At 42.4% G+C, this 20495-nt stretch overlaps 1 protein-coding gene across 5 annotated transcripts in view; it reads right to left on the bottom strand.

The window, feature by feature from the left end:
- LOC121201164 (ankyrin-3-like) overlaps positions 1–20495 on the bottom strand; it is an 82353-nt gene that overhangs the window by 7397 nt on the left and 54461 nt on the right. For 3 of the 5 annotated variants that reach the window (XM_041066845.1, XM_041066846.1, XM_041066847.1), the window contains 12 exons: positions 18441–18595; positions 17867–18078; positions 17446–17653; positions 17138–17234; positions 16812–17040; positions 16575–16700; positions 15809–15931; positions 15231–15257; positions 14508–14589; positions 3493–3567; positions 2240–2371; positions 1991–2134 (listed from right to left, as the gene is read on the bottom strand). In XM_041066845.1, coding sequence (XP_040922779.1) covers positions 1991–2134; positions 2240–2371; positions 3493–3567; positions 14508–14589; positions 15231–15257; positions 15809–15931; positions 16575–16700; positions 16812–17040; positions 17138–17234; positions 17446–17653; positions 17867–18078; positions 18441–18595 — 1610 coding nt within the window. The remainder of the gene's footprint in view (positions 1–1990; positions 2135–2239; positions 2372–3492; positions 3568–14507; positions 14590–15230; positions 15258–15808; positions 15932–16574; positions 16701–16811; positions 17041–17137; positions 17235–17445; positions 17654–17866; positions 18079–18440; positions 18596–20495) is intronic. The other 2 variants (XM_041066849.1, XM_041066850.1) reach the window with 1 other exon arrangement.

Here is a 20495-nt window from a genome sequence, read left to right as displayed (position 1 = left end):
TGGGACCTATAGAAAAACTCAGGGAAGCAGAGTTGGAGTTCTGTCACCACATTTTATAATTTATTCTAATTTTTTCTAAGAAAAAATCTGGATCAGTCTTTAAAAAACATATTTTGTGTAACTGTAGAATGTAAACTCCTCCTTGGGCCTGTAAAAGCCCTTGTAACTGGTGATATACTAATGGTGCAGCTCACTAAATAGCTGTTGTGCCATCCAGTTTGAGCAGAGAGATGTTAGTGTTGACAGTGAGTGGTTGTGTTTCCAGTCTTACTCTAGTCAGCCTGAGCTAAGCAGCGAGGGTAAGAGCAGGTTCTACAACTGGATCCAAACGTAGTTGTAGTTAGCGCAAGTTAGCCACTGGTGGTTAGCTGGTTAGTGGTGCTTAGCGCTGACAAGGGAGTTTGCTTTAGGAGTTAGTCACTCAGAAGCAAGAGGAGGAGGAGGAGGCGGCGGGGAGTCTGCTGGTCTCAAAGCAGGAGAAGCTGCAGTGGAGCGGAGAGGCTGGGAGGCTTGGAGGCACCCATGAAGATGACAGGTACAGTACAGCTAACAGCAGTGACACAAAAGCATAATTATACACTGCACACTTTGAAAAAAGGTGTATCATTTTCAACCCATGTGGAGTGTAATCTCAGCCAGAGCACATCGTGATCAGCGTGTGCCACACATAAACACTCGTGGATGTGTTGAAAAGGCTCCAGCCATTTAAAGAGTGTTAAAAGTGTATTATTGTAAGCCAGCAAGATCAGAACAGGCAGCCCCTCACACAAAGCCACAGCCATGCATTGTGTTGTTTAAATCATCTTCACAAAAAGATCATCTTTGCTACAGTTTTGGTCAAAGCGACAGTAACACTGATCCTTGTGTTCAGATGACTTTTGGAAACCTAATTGAACGGATCTGCGATGAGGCCCATGCCAGAATTTTGTCTTGAAGTGTCTTCAACCAATATTTGTTTATATTTTGGCAAACTGGAACCACCAAAGGTGTGCCAATTAGCTATTAGCATTGTCTGTTTACAGTGTATACCCTGGATGTATAGACAGCTTCATAAACTGTATATTTTATAATCTATTATCTGTAACAAAAGGCACATTTTAATCAAGAGTTCTGAAAAGGCCCTCATTGCATCAAAATTAGAGAAAACTAGAGACTGACACATTTAATTCTAAATTAAGAAGAAAGAGAGAGATATAGAAAGAGGGATGAAAAGCCTTGTCATACTGCTTAAAGCAAGCATGCCATTATTATAAATTGGTGGTTATAATTATGTTTTCACGTATTTTAACAGCACTTGACACAAATTGATGAAAGGAAATAAATTTTAAACTTGTAACATACACATCAACATAACTACTGTTAACCCAAATTACGAACCGGTGCCCTAACCCAACTGAAAAATGTGCTTTGTTCGTTATCTTTCCAAAGAGAATATGAACACATTCATCAGATGGGGCAGAAACACCAGTTCATTCGCAGCTTACATTTGCTTCAGGATCATGCTTTTCGACATTTTACAAAAACAGTCACACATACTAAAAAGTGTCATGCACCCAAAAATGGTACAGATTTTCCTGCACTTAATAAAAATCAATCATGTTTAAACAAGCGGGGACGAATTTTAGAGGTTTTCAAATATATTGTTAATCACCCAAAATTCTATCACTTGCCATTCATGTTCCAATGACTGAGTGCTACAAATTAATTGCACTGCCCAGTGTTGGAAAACTAACAAGCTGACTGGGGTGATGCTTAATAAAGACGAATCTAATGCTGTTTTTACCTGATGGTCCATTAACTATGAACTCAATGAACGTGCTGGAGCATTAAGTCGTTTTGATTAACTTCCACTGTTTGGTCAAGCCTGATTGGTTTGGTATTTGTTTACACAGTCAGGTCTGACTGTCTGGCTGAGAGAGGAGGTGAAGAAGGGTGAAGGGATAGACTGAGAGATAGACTGAGAGTTCAGCTAGGGTGGGCTACACTTTACCATCGGACTGATCCGGGAATACTGCGTTATCATCGGCAAAGCAGCGTGTGCCTGAAATGTTACCGTAGTCAAATATGGGCCCTTCCAGCAAAGTCACAATATCCAACCGATTGATCTTTGTCAGCACCGCAGTTAAAGCATCCGCTACAAGGGAAAGAAATACATATGATTAAATACGATGATGGCTGTATACTGTGCATTTCTCTCTGAAACACATTCGTACAGCACAGACACACACACACTGCTTACTTGTGGCATTTTTACCGTCCCTGTGCACCCATTTCTTTAGGAGCATGAAGCTCTGTGCTGTCAGGGAATTGGGGTTCTCCACTCTGATGAAGTTGATCTCTTCCACAGAGAAATCCAGCTCCCTGGCCAGCTCTGCAACAGCAACAAACACCACAAACAACATTTTTTTTTTTCACCTTGTCTCACCAGAATTATGCATTCTTGCTGTTCACTGAATAAGCATTGGAACCAACATTGCAAGGCTAAAAATGTCTGCAATGACAATGAGGCTTTATCAGATAAAGAGGTGTTGACTGACAAATTAAGGCCACGGGGGAAATACTAATGTGCAGCAGTGCACGAAAACATCAAGAATAATTAGATATAAAAATATATAGCCAAACACAGTAAAGATAATGAAGGAGCAAAATCCTATAAATCTAAAGCCATGAGAACAAAATGTTCAGCAAATCTGCTTGTTCACTGCAGGGCTGCAACAGGAACGCACATTAAATATGGATTACACTCCTTTCCTCTACTGAGCACTCACTCAGTCACTGGGCAGAGAGGCACACAAGTACAACTATTCACACTCACACACACTTCGGAGGATGACAGTGCACCCACTCACACACATGCACACAGGCGTGGGGCAGTGCTGCAGTGCAGGTGGACTGGCTCGGACTAAACTGCAGAGGCCACACCCTCATCTCTGCTCAAGTAGAATATAAACAAAAATATCATCGCACTGTTCCTCTACCGCTCAAACACAAAGCTTAATGACACTGATGAATGTGAAGACATTGCTATACAAGCTTTTTGCCATTAAAATTAATAATGCATGTGTCACTTGTCACTATGTATTTTTCAGCATTCACTCCTGATATGTCTCAACATGAGGTGAGTATGTTTAAATTTCACTAATGGAACTGAGAAGGTACAGTACAATTTGGGTTTTTGTAATTTTTCTGCTTAGATGTTGTATTGTGTGTGCATTGATGATGATGTGTGTCACTTTAACTGCCACTGCAGTGCTGCCAAGTCAATATATTTTATACTACATGTCCACCAGATGGCAACAAACACTGTAAAACTAGTGGTTTGAAAGCTGGACTCAGTGAAACTGAGTTTTAGTCTTAGACAATTAAAAGATTAAACAGATTTACTTCCAATATTGCAGCTGTTTCTCCATGTCACATTGACAATAAATACAGTATTCTAGCATTGCTTCATGCTTGTTTCTGGCTTTTGTGCTTTAATGTGTGCAGACTCACCAGTCCAGCTGAGTCCAAGGTGGTCAGCTACTATTGCCATGCGGAGGTCTGTTCTCTCACAGGGACTCTGAGGGCCTGTGCGAGGAAGCAGGGAGGGGCAGGACACGGAGAATTAACGTGTGGTATTGTGACAATAATCCCAAAATTAAATGAGGTTCTCATAAAATGGCTGCAGAGGGGAGAAATGGCATTTAATGAAAGGAAGAGATTGGGATTGTGAACTGAAGTCTGTTACAGACTGCTGACATTAATATGGTTTAAAGACCAACTAAATACCTAGTTAATGAATACCTTCTTAGTCAGTTTTTGGATCTTTTTTGTTTTCTTTTTTGCCATTTTCTGATGTTATATTAAAAACCAACTTTAGCTCACTGTCCCATGTCTCACCTTTAGAAAAAAAAAAGCTTTTCTGGCCAGACTCTCCTCAATGATTCACTATAGATAATGGATGCTTGTTTTAGAAAACTCATTCAACATTTTGGAAATACTCTTATAAGTTTTCTTGCTGAGAGTTAGAAGAGGAGATGGATACCACTCTCTACCACTCTGTCTGTTTAATATGAAACTAGAGCTTAGTGAAAACACTGAAAACTGGAAACTGTTTAAAGCTAAAAATCCCACCTATGAGCACAGAAAGCTCACTAATTAATATATTATATCACTTTTTTTTGAATCCATAAAGAAACCTTTTTTCTGTTTTTTGTAGTGTAGATATGCCGCCTGGATGGGACACAAGAAGTACTGTCACAGTGGAGATTTCTATACCATCTTCAATAGCCTAACTTTCATACTCTGGCCAGCAGGGACAACTAAATAAACAAAAGGTAAACATGAACCATCAGTCTAGATGTTGCAGTAACTACTTTTGGGATAACACTAGAACAACAACATCAGGGAGACAGCTGCTGATACAAAATACAATCACAAGCATGAGGATCTGTGAGGCCAGAAAAGAAAAGAAAATCACATTTTCACACTAATGTTTGATGTTAAGTAGTATTAGTAATAACAGTAAGAGTTCAGAATTAAAGATTTTTGTATCACATCACTAACAAACAAACAATCTACCATCAGGCAACATTCCCTCCCACTGAAGAAAGCAATTCATGGCTTCAACTTGAAATCAAAAGTAATTCAGCTGCACAAGGTTGTTCCACCAAGTTACAAGTGACACCCTCCTGCGCGGCCGACATTCACGATTGTCAAGTTCAGCCGAGGAATTGTTTCTGCAGTGATTTCAGAGAGCAAAAGTACCACCAAATGATAGCTACGAACCAGGCAAGCAGACCAAAACAAACACAAGGTCATATTTTACCCAAACAATCATTTACATTTTTGTCCTAATCATGTCTAGAGTGGGGGTGAGTGGTTTGGTGTCATGTGGTGAGGTGCAAGGCTACCTTAATCGCAGTGTGAAATGAAACTGAGGATGACCCATAGTAATAGAAAGTAAGGTATACTCACTCTTAACTTAGTCGCTCAAGTGTGCTTACTCGCAAACTGACACAGATACTTTTTTTGAAGTTGTTGTTCCTTTACCCTCATCTGTACCCAAAAGTCTATTGTAAAACTCGCCTTAGCTGGTCATTATTTCTACAAGATAATTATTAATTAATCCAGCGTTGTAGCACATGTATAGACTGCCATTTCAATAGGAAATCAAGGGGAAATAATATCTTGTGCTCGATCCAGAGACACATTTTGAGTATTGCTAATTCAGTCATCGACTCTCCATGTTTTAGCCTTCACGTCTTTGTCTAAATCAGACAGCACAGGACACAGATAACAAGAATGACAGGAAGAAGAAGTGACAGCTACACTTACAACGTCACATCACAAAGCACCCACAACAGCTACATGCATCTCATAGAGAAAGATAAAGTATAACAAGTGCTTAGAAAGAGTTTACAAACTAGTCTCGTTTTCCGTGACAGGAGCCGTGACTGGTTGATCAACCTGACTCCCTTCCTCCTTCTGCTCTTGCTCCTTTCCTCCAAGTGTCCGCCTACTCTTTCTTCTGCTCCTCCTCATCCTTTCACTGCTGGCCTGCTCAACCTCAGCTCTCACATCTCTAGCAGATGGTGTTGATGTGGTGGTGGAGGTGGAGGTAGAGGTGCGTGAAGGGCAGGAACTTCTAGAAGCTCTAGATGTTTCTGACAAGGAAGTGTTCCTGGTAGTGCTGAGGCTGCAGCTCTCTTCATCCTCAGTGGGCAGTGTTTTCCCTTCTAACTTTGTCTCAGCCTCCTTGGGAATGGTTTGGTCCAAAGGGTTGACTACCTGGTTACTGACAGTTTTTTTTGAGTTCACTACACAGTTTTTTATCCCTGTCTCATTTGTGCTATTTCTACCTGGGGTTCTCATTAAACTGTGTTTTTGTTTGGTGCTGGATCTGCTTTTATTCTGCTGTTTATTACCCCTGGTAGTTTTAATGCTTCTAAGACTAACTGCAGATTTGGTTCTAACCTGCTTTTGCTCCCGAGAACAAGAGGAGTATTTAATGGCTTTCATTACTGGGATTCTAGATTTAGGAAATACATTCTCAAAAGGGTCTAATCTTTCCCTGACTTTATGCATTGCATGTTTCCTGACTTGGAATTTATCAAAATTTTCTTGTGCCTTGTCTTTCACTATTGGACGACTTCGGCTGCATAGTTGGTGGCTGGGCACCCTCACTGGTAACCTGGACTTGCATATCTGGGCTTTGACCTCTTTGGCTCCTGAGTTTGTTATTGCTACATTAGGATAAGCCCTGGCTTCCCTGCTGTTCACCTCTAGCTGGTTGAAGGACGCTTCTATCCTACTGATCTCCTGAAGTCCCGAAGAGGACAACAAGTTGAACACAATATTGCCAGCCTGAATGACATCTGAATGGACATAATGGGAGACAGGGATGCTGCTACTGGTATTGCTGCTCCATGTTTGGGGACTGCTTATCTGTTGTGAAGGTGCAGAAGAATAATCTGTGCTTTGGTAATAATTGCTCTGACTTTCTAAAGTCCAATCCAAATGGTCCCTCTGTCTGGACATACCTGAAGGAATTCTGTGATTTGAGTAATAATCTGTCATGCACGGTGTATTTGAATTAGAACAATCTATATAGTTTGAAGTTACAGAATAAGAACTATCTACAGCTGATCCTGAGATTATTTCATTGGATTGATCAAAGGTGCAACTTGTTCTACATTTAGAACTGCTATCTGTCGCATCAGAGGTTTTATCAGATGACAATTTGAATCCTGTTCTAAAAGTGGAGAATTTAAGCTCGGTGTTGGAAGTGGAGTCTCTGCATGTGCTGTAACTGCCACCTGGATTTGATATTTCCAGCTGAACAGTAGTGGTCTGAATGGAGACTTGAGGGACTGTTGAGGTATCTGTGGGATCTTGAGTACTAAACTGATCCCTGTGTTGCGAGGAGGCGTCTACCTCTGAGTCCCTGACACTGTACCTGCCCGCCGAGTAGTAATGCTCACCAATCTGAAAAAACTGGAGCCTCTCCTCCACCATGTCCCTCTTGCTCATGTCAATCGCACCACTGCGTGTCATCTCAAACATCTTCCCTTCATGGAAGGGGAATGGATTTGGCTCGCTCGTCGGCGTGCTATCGTCCGTTGGTGTTAGGGCTGGGGTAGTGTCTGGTGTTGTGACCTGAGACTGTTCGTCCACCGCTAGTCCAAAAGGCTTAGGCTCACCATTGCTTCCCCGTGTCCCTCCCATATCAACGACTTCTTCTTCTGCACCTTTACTGGGCCAGGGGTCAAAGTCCAGCCCTTTAGTGGCAACAGTCTTAAAAGGAGAGTTAAACTCCTCTTCTAATTTATAACTAAAGTAAGTGTCTGAAAATCCCTCTTTATCTGAGGGTTTTTGTTCCTGACTTTTAACCCCATCTTTACTGACAGCATCAGGTTTTTCACCATTTGAGGGGGTATCTTTTTTCAAAGTGTCCTTTGGACATTCTTCTGGGGTTTTCTCCTCTTCAATAACTTCCAGTTTGGTTTGAGGAAAAGAGCGGTCAGAAGACCTAAACGTGTCTGTTGCCCAGATGTCTCTCCGGCTGTCAGGAAGACCAAACAGCCGTAAATCTGCCTGCTCGCACAGGCCATCATCCTCATCCTGAAGCTCATATCCATCTAGGGAGTCTATCTCTGTTGCATCTGTGTCATGAGAAAATTCAGCTGTTGTGGCTATTGAACAGTCTGTTATCGACTGGTCATTTCCATTTTGTTCATATTCATCCTCTCCTTTGCCATTAGAACCTTTAGAACCATTGGAACCACTGGAGCCATTGGTCCCACTTTGAAGATCTTTGTTGTTTCCATTTTTGTCATGTTTTTTTGATTTAGATATCCTTTCCTTCTCCTTCTTGTTCTCCTCCTCCTCAGGAACTTTGAAAGTAAAATTTTTACAAGGAATTGGTTGGAAGATTGACTCATCCTCGTCTTCTTCTGCTTCTTCACCATTCGACTGACTGTCATCTGTCTCAGGAGGCACCGGGGAAGGCGGCTGGATTCGTATAATTGGCTCAGTCAGCAGATGCTTGTCATGTTCTTCCTGTAAGTTCACCTCCATCATTTCTGTCTCAGTCTCTGAAGAGGCACAGGAACCTTTCCTCTCTGGGTCTGAAATTTCTGAAGCTGAGTCCAGAGGAGGAGGGGGAGGGAACTCAATATATGCAATGCCTTTGTCTTTTGAGACCTCTTGATGATCCTGTCCTGTTATATCATCGTGCCTGCCATTGGTTGTTTTTTCTTGCTGGTTTAAACTATTTGTTAATTCCCACTGGTTATCATTCATTTCTGTTTCTTGCTCATTAGCATTAGCGAGGTCTGCTTGGGCGTCATGGATACCAGTTTTCCTTTCAGGTAGGGATTCTTTAAAAGAGAAAACAACTTTTCCTTGGTCATCGTCCTCTGATTCCTCAGATACCTCCATGATGGGGCTGGGTTTCCCTGGTATAAATCCCATAAAGCCATCAGTGGTCCTGGTTGTGAGGTCGTAGCTGACCTCCTCAGAGCTGGGGGTCTCTGGTGTAAGGGGGCTTTTCCCTGAGCTGTCTATGAAAGACACCTGTTCTAGTGTGTCATCATCTGGGCTTATGGGGCTGAGTGCTGAGTTTGATTTCTGTTTGACTGTGTACAGTGCTCCTTTGGCCTCTCTCTCTGCCTGCCTGCCCACCTGAACACTGACATAAACAGGTAATGTTGTGATGCCTTTGAAGTTCTCTTTGGTTGTTGTAGCAGCTGGAGGGGTTATGACATTCTCCAGTATTTCTCTAGGGCTGGAAAGATTATTGGAGTTGGAATCTTTGGGTGCATTATCTAATATTTCAAAGGTTAGATTCCCATCTGTTTTTGCTGGGGTTGTCTCCAGACTCATCTGTACTTTGCTTTTAGATAGTGTAGGAATCTGTGAGGGTTTCGTTATTGTTGGTTTCTTTGTGAGGTCAATATCTAAAGTAGAGGATGTTGTTCTTACAGGAATTTGAGATTCTGTCTTTTTTCTGAGATTTTTGTTTAGTGGTTCCTCACCATCCTTTTTAGGCAACTCAGCTATTACTTCTTTGGAAACAGACTCGGTTTTTGTGATTTGTTGGTGTTTTTTACCATTGCTGTCTTTCTCTTGTAGTCTAGCAGTGTCATGAACTTTATTGCTTTCTTTAATTTCCTGAGTAATACTGGAATGGATATCTTTCCCTTTAGTAGTGGCTTCGTCAGTCTCATTGTCACTAATTTGCCTTTGCAAGGAGGCCTGTGGGATGTTTTTGTTTGGCAGTTTGTCTCCTGTATGTTTTGGGGCTTTAGATGTTGTTGATATCACAGCAGGTTTACTGCTGTCTGTGGCAGCACATTTGGCCTTATCAACATCTTCTTTCAAGCTTTCATCTTCTGATGTTTCAGATACTTTTGACGCTTTTCCTCCTGCAAAAAACTGATAAATGGGAAGTTTGCTCTCTTGTAATTTCTTTATTGAAGGTTTTGGCTGCACAGGAGGAGGAATTTTGGTTGGACTAGACTGACTTTGTTTCTGAGCCTCAGACTCAAACTTCATCCTCACAGCACTGACTTTGGATGTTGACTTTACATGAGCGGGAGAAGAGGGTTCAGACTCACTGGTCTTAGTTGGTTGCTTAATTTTATCATCACTACTATGGGAGTACACACTTTTCTGGGGGCTGCTTGGTAAACTAGAGCTTTTCTTTTCAGTTGTTGTGGTGGTCCCAAACATTTTACCAACTGTAGGCTCCCTGAGTTTGCTTTTAATGAATCCATCTTCTCCGGCCTTAGGTTTCTGCTGTGTTTTCTCAGGGCTACTGCAAGCTGAGCTAGGCCAGGATCTGGTTTCCTTTGTCTCTCGTCTCAGAGGTTTTTTCTCAGGAGACTGCAGCTCATCATTGAGCTTCTCTGTTTTGTCACGGAAGAACTGTGATACTTCACTGAGTTTTTCTTCAGCTTCCTTTACAGTTTGGTCCACCCTATCCTCATAAAGGAGCTTATCCCTGCTTCTGTCATGTTTATCCTCTGTAAATCGCATCCAAACAGCATGCTTGGGGCTGCCCTGTTCTGTGGAATAATGGAGCACTGTCACTTTATCAAACTGAGATGGGTCATCCCTGTGCAAGAATTTACTAGATTTGGGGGACCCATCTTTTGATGACTTAGAAACAAACTCTCTTTTGGGACTTCCTTGCTGCTGACTCATGCTCTCGGTGCTACGGCTACCACTCTCTTCAGAAATTAGGCGGCGGTTTTTGTCAGTCACCATTGCTGAATCCTCTGTGTCAGAGTGAGACACATCAAGTTTCTCTGACAGAAGCATTTTCTCAGCAAACCTATATGATTCGCCTCGGATCTCTGACAGCTCATCGTCACAGTATTCTATGGAGTGTTGGCTCAGTAGTTTCAGGGCTTTATATGAATCGTCTGCTATCAGTTGAGCAGAGCTTGGGCGACTGTCCTCCTCCTGTGACAGAGGGGTGTTAACACGAGATGTTTCCAGGAAGGAGGGCAGGGATTCTTCGGCAGTAAGCTCCTCCTCTTCCTGTTGGGCCTCATCGTAATCAGTCAGTTCCTTAATTCCACGGTCCCCTTTGTAGACGTAAAGCTCAGGGTGTTTTTTGGTTTCCCTGATAATAACCTCAGTTGGCTCTGCTGTGCTGTGACCCTTTTCGATATGAACCTCGATTATCCTTTCAACTTTGGGTTTGGATTTAATGTCTCTGTCTAGAAATCTAGGAGTCAGCTCATCACCTTTGACAGAATCCTGGCTAGCCTTATGTTCAAAAAGGCCTACCAGTTCTTTAGATGGGTCCCTACCTGACTGGAAAGCTTTCATGATATCTCTGACTGACATAGCTTCCTCTATCATTTCTGCACCATCAGTTAGTTGGGGCTTGTGATAGACCATTCTAGTGGTGGTAGTAATATGAGTTTCCTCCTTAAGACACATGCTTTTGTTCATCATGGAGTCCTCTTCTGGCATTTTCATCTGCAGAGCTTTGGTGGAGCTTATTGACGCTGCATCTGGCTCTACAGAAGGAGGGGCAGATGAAGCCTCCTCCATAAGTAGAGGCTCACAAAGATCATCAGGCTGCTCATAGCTCGTAATGTGGACCACTTCAGTCCTGGTCTCAGTTACGCAAGGAGGGATGGGTGAATCTGTGAATAAAGGCTTAGGTCCTGTGCTCTCTGCACTCTGAGGAGCAGAAGGCGTCTTTTCACTCCTGGTCTCAAACCCACTGTCTGACAGGGGACTCTTATCCTGCTCATGAGACAGGTCCTCGGGTGATTCCAAAATAGTCTCTGACCCTTGATATGTCTCAGCAAGTTTGCTTAGGTCTTTCTCTGAGGGAGACCTGAGCATGCCTGAGACCGGTGGAGGCATTTTGAGTTTGTGCTCTTGTATTGACATAGATGGTTTGAGAACACGTTTCTGTTTCTCTTCCCCTTCCCTTTTTGCCTCCTCCTCGTACCTACACTTCAGTTCTGCCATTTTGGACAGAGAGTTAGCGCCTATGTCATTTGTTAGAAAATCTACTACTTTAGCCAACTCTAAGTCTTTGCTCGACATGGATTGGTGCTTGAGAAGGAGCGTGTTTTCATCAAAGGGAGGGTAATAGTCTGAGAGGGCACTTCTTTGTGCTTCCTCAATCTCATCTTTGGAAAATTCCTCCCATTCATCCTCTGAGGCTCTCTCTTTACCTGCAATGGCCTTACCTTCACCCATATCTTTCTGTAATAACTCACTGACTTTCACTAAATCTTCTTTCACTTTCTCCACTAGAGTAAATGGCTCTTCATCCTCTAACTTGGTCTCTTTAGGAGTGCCAGTATTTGATGTCTGAACAGTTTTGGCTGCTGTCTGTGTGTCTGTCTGTAGGATAGCTGACATTCTGATCAGATCTTCTTTCATGTCTGCTACATCTTTTAGTATCTCCTGGTTGGAAGCTGCTGTTGGGTGGATGATAGGCGGTGTGATAAATGGGGGGGATTTCAATTGGGACTTTATTTTTGATGCCGTAACACAGGAAGACAAAGAGGAAGACGATGCGGATGAAGCACGAGAGGAATCAGGCAGTGCCATTTTGAGAGACCCTGGCCCTGGTTTGACAGGGGTCTCTGGGATGACGTTGACTAATGAATACACAGGTACGGTCACTGTATTAGATGAAACTGCTGAGTTGGAGGAAGCAGCTCCAGATCTCAGAGAACCGTAAGCAGAGCTTGCTGTTGCAGATCTACGTGAGGAGGACAGTGATTTAAGAGTGCCATATCCCGAGACAGAGTATGAGTCTATAGCTTCATTTATGGCTGCACTGACACCAGTGGTTGCTGCCTGAGTGGTGGCCTGGATCCTCTCCTGGAGGCTGCAACTTCTTTCGGAGAGAAGGCGAGAGGAAGGGGAGGATGGCGTGGAGGAGGAGGAAGGATATTTAACAGGCGAAACGGATCCATTCATCGTGGACAGTTCTGAGGAAGCAATGGTTGTTTGCCCAGTTGAGGAGAGAGATGAGAGGGATGATCTCCCTCCTCGGGATGAAAGTGTTGAATCTACAGGGGTTTTCAAAGAGGACAGGCTAGAGATGCTTTTAACAGAAGGGATGTTAGGTGCCCCTGCATCGGTCACAACTGTGGTCCCAATGGCAGTTTTAAAAGGCAGATTAGCATTGTACATGTTGTAAGATGTCTTTGGCGATGCTGGAGCAGTAATGGGAGCTGATGACCTCTCTGGCACAGAACCATTGGGTATTGAGTGAAGTGGGGAAGTCCGTGATGTATATGCCGAAGCAAGGTTCTTGATAGATGATGGATCTGTGGCAGGCTTACTTGGGCTTCCAGAGGACACAAGGCTGGCAGATCCCTGGACAGGGTATTGACCCTGCTGGACAACGGTTTTAATGGGTGAAGGCATAGTCCTGTAAGACCTGATGGGGGATGAGGACACAATATCACTAACTAATTTAACTGGGGATGACAGGGTAGCTGGTGGTGGTGGAGCTCCTAGGGTGGTTTTGATAGTTGCAGGGCATGCAGGTGATGGGGAGGAGAGGGGCCAGATAGATTTTAGTGGAGAAGCAGCTGGTGAGCCTGCCGGTGAATCGGTAGAGGTGAGGGAACCCCCCACTCCGATGGGCCTTGTTTGGCCAGGGACGGTAATAGGAGCAGTCGACCATGGTGGGTAAGGTCTGGTTGGAAAGACAGGTTTGTGAGGGTAACCAGCAGGCAGTGTTCTTGCTGTTGCGCTTCGCTCAGCTGCTGTTTCTTCAGATGAATTTGTAGAAATAAGGGTGAAGAAGGGATGGAAAAAAATAATCAAAAGAATGTGGAATAGTAAAGACAACAGAAAATTATGTCAGGGAAGGGAAAGGAAGAAAAAATGTGAAAGAAGAGATCAGAGGAGGAAGAGTTGGTCAGTGACGCAGTCCTGGTATCAAGGAAGGAAAAACAGCAGTTTTATGAAGTGCTGAGTTAAGATATTTGAATATCGACTGACGATGGATAAAAAGAAACAGTTGTGATCCCGTGTGATTCAGGATTGGAAGATGACTCGAACAACAACAGTAACAACAACATAATGAATAAACGGAACGAAGCACATTCAGCAGCAAAGTAAAATACCAGAGACAATGGCATAGACTCACAACTGACAACAGAAAAATGGTAAGACAAATGCACTGGGAGTAACACAAAACAACTTCTCTCTTTGGACTTCAGATGTTCTAAAATCACTGTATGGATTCTGGCTCTGATTTCAATCCGCTTTTTGAAGTGCCTTTTATCTGTTTTGTCCAAAAATTACATAATGACAGATTCCCCAAACACAATTTAGAGACTCTGATACAATAGAGCCAAGGGCTGCAGAAGTTTCCATTTTCTGTTTCTAACATAAACAAAATATGACAAAATGTGTTTTCCAAGACTGAAGTTTTGGCCCATTTTGTCATGCACAGTCGATAAGAATTGGTGACAAGCAGAAAGTGTGAAAAACTGAAAAGACACACCTGTAAGAAAGCCAAACTCAAGACCTCCTAACATGCATTTTGTCCCACAAAAACAAAACCTGCTACATCATCACAAAGCCAAAAAGAGCTTTAAACTCAGAAGGGACAAATGAAAAACACACAAAATTTTACTTTGACCTCCTTCCAAAATGCCTATTCACATTGTGCTAGTAAGTCAAAGAAAAATTTTGATGTTGCTGCATTTTGACTTCAAAAACTCAGCAGTGGAAACAAACCCAGAAGAAGTACAACTCACAACGTGGGCAAGCACAGCACAAAAACTTAAAAACCACTCACTGACCCATGCAAAAATATGTACCATGTTGTAAACAAGCACGTGGACAGTGCAAGTTATGCAGGATGAGAAATATGCATTGATTACATTAAGTCACATCTATCTACTTATTAATCACGCATTTACAGGTTAATTAAAATTGTTAATACTGTAAACTAACTTATCCACGTAAACTGGCATTGTTATATTCATCAAAGGGTTTGTTAGTGAAAATGTCAAACTCACTCAGTGCAGGCTCGGCCAGATAGCTGTAGCGCTTACGTAAGGCTAGGGATGCAAAGGTATGACGTCGCTCTGGCTTTTCAGTCTGCAACAATAGCAAACAACACAAAATCCTATCAGTTCTAAGTCACCCTACATTGTATAAAGCTCCCAAATGAGCAACATTTGGAACTTTTTCAAATTATAGCAAACCCAATAGCCCGCATTAGTTGGTATTAACATAAGAACAAAGTCCATTTTCAACAGTTGCATAATATGGCAGCAAATTATCGTTTAAGATTATTCACTGCACTTCAGTCTTCAATTTTCACAAGCACTGATAGTGCTGCTTACAGTAAGTGTTGCCAAGCTAGTCAAATTAGCTTGAGTTAGTCATGGTAAGGCTGGAAACTCTAAATCATGAGGACTTAAAAGTACAAACCATCAATGTTAAGGTAATGCTGTTAAAGGTTAAATCTTGACTGAATGACAAGGTAAGTATATAAAAACTTCAAAGCCACTTATATCACATACTGTAGAGCGCAAAGGATAAAGACTGGACATAAAACAGATATCTTTTCATATCTACAATATATCATGCAAAACTGAGCAGCTAAAGGTAGCTTTGAAAAAACAAAGCTTTTATTGTCCTTGTAGAAGCGGAAAAAATAAGGCTATGATGAGCAGAGCAGGGCAGCTATAGATTTAGCGCAGAGGACGGCACATGGTGGGGAGGGTGTGGTTTACCTCATCCTCGGCATCTGACTCCATTTCCTGGTTCCCAAGATGCATTGCAGAAACGAGGAGGGGGGGGGGGAGTAACATAACATGGAAAGCAGGGGGAAAAGAAACATCAGGGTGTGAAAAGGAGTGAGTGACAGAAGCTCCAACTCAGAAGAGAAGCCACTTTAGCAAATTCAGCAAATGGGAAAAAAAAAACCAGACCAAACAAACACCAAAAAATAAAGAGGAAAGTATAAAGCGCCAACACTCAATAGCAAAAACAGCAAATGAACTCAATCCACAAAAAGCCAGCCTAATAATCAAAAAAAGCCTTTTGCACAATAGCCCTCAGCCAAAAGCATGTCATCCAAATCAAAAGATAGGTAGGAACATAATGAAACAGCCAATGACAAGAATCCACTGCAGAGATAACCGATATACATAGAGAGAAGCTTTAAACAGATAAAAGACACAGTGGCGGCAGTTTGGCCAAAGTCTTTCTCTGTCTTTCATCTATCAGTGTTATTGGGGCCGAAACTACCCTAACCATGAGTATGGTTATGGAGGTGACAACAGAGAATGGTGAGCTTACGCTACCTTACCTTTTTCACGGCAGGAAGTGTGATGTTCAGGTTACACACGGCCGTTTGGGGAAGGCCTTTTGTGATCTTACACTCTTTAAGGAACGTGAGACGACCGCAGGGCTCCTGGCTTGGGTCTCTCACCTGGAGAGAGAACATTGCTTCTTTATGTACGTCATTCCTTTGTAAGGAGGCCCTGCTACGACTAAATTTCTATGACTTTGTTTTGACATATTATCTAGTGAAATATTTTACTAATTGAGCATTTGCTGAATAAAAAGTAATCAAACAACCTTATGAGTAATGTTATGTTAAACACATGGTGCCCTGCTACTGTAGTCCTAATTAGTTGTGTTGTGATAATGTGGTGCCTCATCTAGTTCACACACAGCAAGAATAGTTTTCACAATAACCGAGCACCAAATGATGCAAGAGGATTGATTATGGATCCCACAAAGTTAATGGGTCGATCAATGACATGAGGTTATTTAGCAGCGGCGAAGGGAACTAGGGCATTCTCTGTGGACTGGCATCATTGTGCTGAAAGCTAGTGTGGGTTGGCTAGAGTAAGGCTGCAAAGGGAAATAGAGATAAAACAATCATAACATTATATCAGCTATAAAATTAATCTTGCTGCTGCTTTTGTCCAGACTTTTGTCTTGTCCCCTGATTGTACTCTGTTATGATAAACTTTTTTCCCATGTTGACCTATAGATCCAACTCCACATTCCAGCCTGGGAAGGAGGTGCTATAAGCGATGGTGATGATAGACTGTATGTAGGAGTACCTTGACACAGAAGGGCAAACGGTTCTCCTTGAAGGCGTAGAAATTAAGAACTAACTGCTGACCAGCTTTAGTCAGAGGAGCCAAGTTTCCATAGCAGTCCACATAAATGGGCCTGCCCTCCAGAACCTGAGAGAGCACATCAGCAGGGTAAGAACAACTTTCACAGCTGGCAACAAAATGCAATGACACGAACAGAATAGATAGTGAACAGATAATAAACCACAAATAAATATGTACCTCTATGTCTTTGCTCCTGGCCACCTCCTCAAAGTTTTCCTGCTGCTCCAGGGTCTTATCCACCTTGTCGTCTGTCATACAGAAGCACCTAAGTCTGGACTCCACTGGGTCATTCATTTTAGCAAACACCACAAACTTGGCCATGTAGGGCACACAGATCAGCTCCCTGTACAGCTGCGTGGCCAGGCCCACCGTCTCTGGGATCTGGTGGCAGTCTGCTAACCAGAACCTGTGGCAAAAAGTGACAAATAAAATGATCAACATTTCAGACACACAGATAAACACACCAGACTTCGTCACCAACACTTGCTTGTCGTGTGTCTCACCTGGCAGAAACATTGGTGGTGAAGGAGACGCAGTCATTGACAAAGGTGAGAGGAGTTGTGCCTGTGATGTCTTCCCACTGAGCTGGGGACGTACCACCTGGAAGACAGTCACACAGAAAATATTAAACATCCTGAAGATTTTCTTTCAATATGATCAATTGTTCTACGTCTAAAACATTGAGGAGAAACACTGTTTCTACGTTAGATAAGGAGGACACTTGCAGGAAAGCTAATGTGGGTTGTTCTGCCCCTGACGTGATTGACTGACACGTATTGAAATCAGGTATATTTAAGAAAAATTTCAACACCTGTAATGCTACAGAGAAGGCGGAGACAGGGAGTACTGTCTCCTTTGTAGCCGTTGGTGAGCCCCTCGCCGGAGAGGGGCGGGACTGGGATTGTCATGGTGATGGGTTTGTGGAACTTCCGTCTCCTGGGCTCCACGGTAACGATGGGGCTGAAGGTTGCTCGGTTACCAAGGATTTTCTTCACAGTCTCATCAGGTACCGGCTGGGCCTGGTAAAGAAGCAGCATCAGTCAGAGTGATGTGCGTTTGTGCTAATTGCTACTACTGACTAAAAATAGTTGTGATACTACAGCTAATACTTTACCACTTCATTACAATTACTGCTTCTGCACTGAAACTACTGCTTGCACTCCTTAGTGTCTGATAAAAAGATCAGTTGAAACAGCAGATAATTATTCATTCATTCATATCTCTCAACTCACCTGCAATCCAACCTTGATCTTCTTGGTTAACGCCCCCTCAGGGAAGGAGGCCTGAACCAATGGGACGCTCCGGCTGCAGAGAGTCCCGCCCTCGGGTCCCATCTGATTGGTCTCCTGTCTGATCCGAGACACTACCGCAAAGTACTGTGGAAAATCCTTGGTGATGATTCGGCAGATCCTCTTCCTCTCCAGCTCATCAGGGCTGTCCAGTTCTTCAGGGGAGGAAAATACATTTATTACAGATTTTTCTTTAAGCCATATATTAAATTTTATGTTGTTGTGTGGTAAGTGGATGTTTTCTTGCCAAAATGCACCTTGGGAGATGCAGTTAACTTCTCCCCTTAAACTTTTATGTAAACAAGCTTATACCTTTGACTCAAATTACAAAGCATAAATCACACAGATGTAAATTATAAATAACTGGTCTTCTAAACCTATAGAAACAGCTCAGTTTGTAGTATTCAGAAAAGTCTTCTTTGAATCACTGTGCTCTCACCCAGGTACAATGAGAATGAAGGGCTAAAGGCAGTGCGGTACATAGACTGCACCAGTTATCAATGTGAAATTTTTTTACCTTCATCCATCCCATTGAGGAGCTGATTGAGGTCATCAGTCTTACAGTCATACAGATGCTCCTTCCAGGTTTCCCCATTCTCGCTGCGCAGCAGGATCAGCTCTCTCTCCTGGCCCCGCATCGAGCCAAAATGAGGGATCTCCACTATCACAGGCCTGGTGAGGTACATGTTGAAGAGATGCGGTTAGCAACAAGAAACCCAAAATAAAATAGTTCTACTTTACCATTTGCCTTTAGAAAGTCAAATGAGCAGGTTAGAGAACAGACAGTATGATTTTTCCTCAAAACAATGATTGTGGGAATGAAGATTAATAGTCCCACTAGAGCTAGACTAATTAAAATTAAGATAGAAATTCAAATGATGAGATACAAATGATAACAGAAGTATTAAATAGAAGGTCTTTAAGCATATTCAGGAGATTAACACATATATATGTGTCCTTAATGCACTGATTCTGCTCTTAAATTCAACAAATAAAGACAAATGTGAATCAGGAACACTGAAGGACACAGGTCTCAAAAACATCTTGTACAAGGTAAGAATGGACTGTGGTTCTGCTGGTGACAGTGTGGCTCCATGATGAAAGCTGTGGCGGTGCGGCAGTTTGATGGGACATTCAGAGTGCATGTCAGGGCCTGGCATGACGTGACAAGACACATGAAATGGACTGAGGAGTGGGAGTAGAAAGCTGCACAGCCCTTACATAAACAAGGCATGATAACAACACAAGAGAGGAGGATGAACATACTCTAGCCTGAGGACCATTTGTTTTGAGGGTCACTCAGAGTAGAATAGAACAGAATAAAATACAAACTGTGGAGGTATCAGAGGAACTATATTCATTGATCATCCCTAAAAATGCTACTCTCTAATGTTTCCTGGCCAAAACGCCACATTTTTTCCACAGGGTTTGACTAATTAAATCATATGCTAGTAAGTAATAGCATCAGGCTTTATTAGCTACTTCATATATAGTGGACTGTGGAGGTTATTTTTCTAAAGCCTGTGTCATAATGAGCAATTTCAGACAAGTACTTTAAGACTGAATAACATTCACAAAATCGGACAAATATTTTAATATAAGTTTAGTTTTGGTTTTCTGCATTCTTTTCACAAATCACATCTGAACTAAAATCTCATAATTTACATTTTTATGAGGAAAAGCCTAAAGGTCTGATGAAATTTTATGGGACATCTTTCCAACCTGCATCAAAACCCAAAGATCTACTCTGCTCATGTTAATGTAATGTGGATCAGTATAATGTGACCAAACTCTGGAAATTAATTACACAAAAAATACCGTGGGATGACACAAAACTGATCTTAAAGGTGAAGTAAAGTAACAGCAGTCATGGCAAGCAGGATGATGCTTGGCTTGAGGAGGAAAAGGCTCATGCCCAACAAGCGCAGTCCAGTCCAAACAGCCAATCAAAACCTTTACTTTCAGTGATGTCAGAAGCCCACTGAAAGCCTCTGAAACAAAAACACAATGGTCTCTTAATGAAAGTGGCTGGAAAGTAACTGCAATGGATTTAAAGCTATATCGTGTAGTTTTAGGAAGAATTTCACCATCACAAATGCAAAGACTGTATTCCATGTCTCTCCCTGTAATGTTACTGAGGCTAAAACAAATCCATTCGGCTGTGGTGAACTCATCTTCCGGCTAACTTTAAATACAAGTAAGCATATTCCTGACTTACTGTCCTCCCTTCAAAATGATCAGAAAGCTTGTTACAGTCATCACCATGTCATTGATTTCTTCCCAAAACTACATGGCAACCATTTAATATCAATGTTGTAGCCTAACAAATCAAAGTCAACAGAGATGGGGTAAAATAATCATATCCATCAGCATGAATCAGCCTCAGTCATGTCGTTTCCTTGGGGGAGGTGGGAGGTACAGGAGGGAAAGGAGCGACGGGGAGGGAGGGGGTTGCTATGTTTGGTTCCTACCCAACAAATCTAGTTCCTCTGGGTCCCAGCTGTAGCACTGGACTAACCAGGCTCTCGCCTTCATTAAGGGCTGGCAGCTTTCTGGGAAGGTGTAGTTTACT

This window comes from Toxotes jaculatrix, chromosome 21 (assembly GCF_017976425.1).
Source record: "Toxotes jaculatrix isolate fToxJac2 chromosome 21, fToxJac2.pri, whole genome shotgun sequence".
NCBI lineage: Eukaryota > Metazoa > Chordata > Actinopteri > Toxotidae > Toxotes > Toxotes jaculatrix.
Note: the sequence above shows the minus strand (reverse complement) of the source record. Positions and strands in the feature narration are given on the sequence as shown.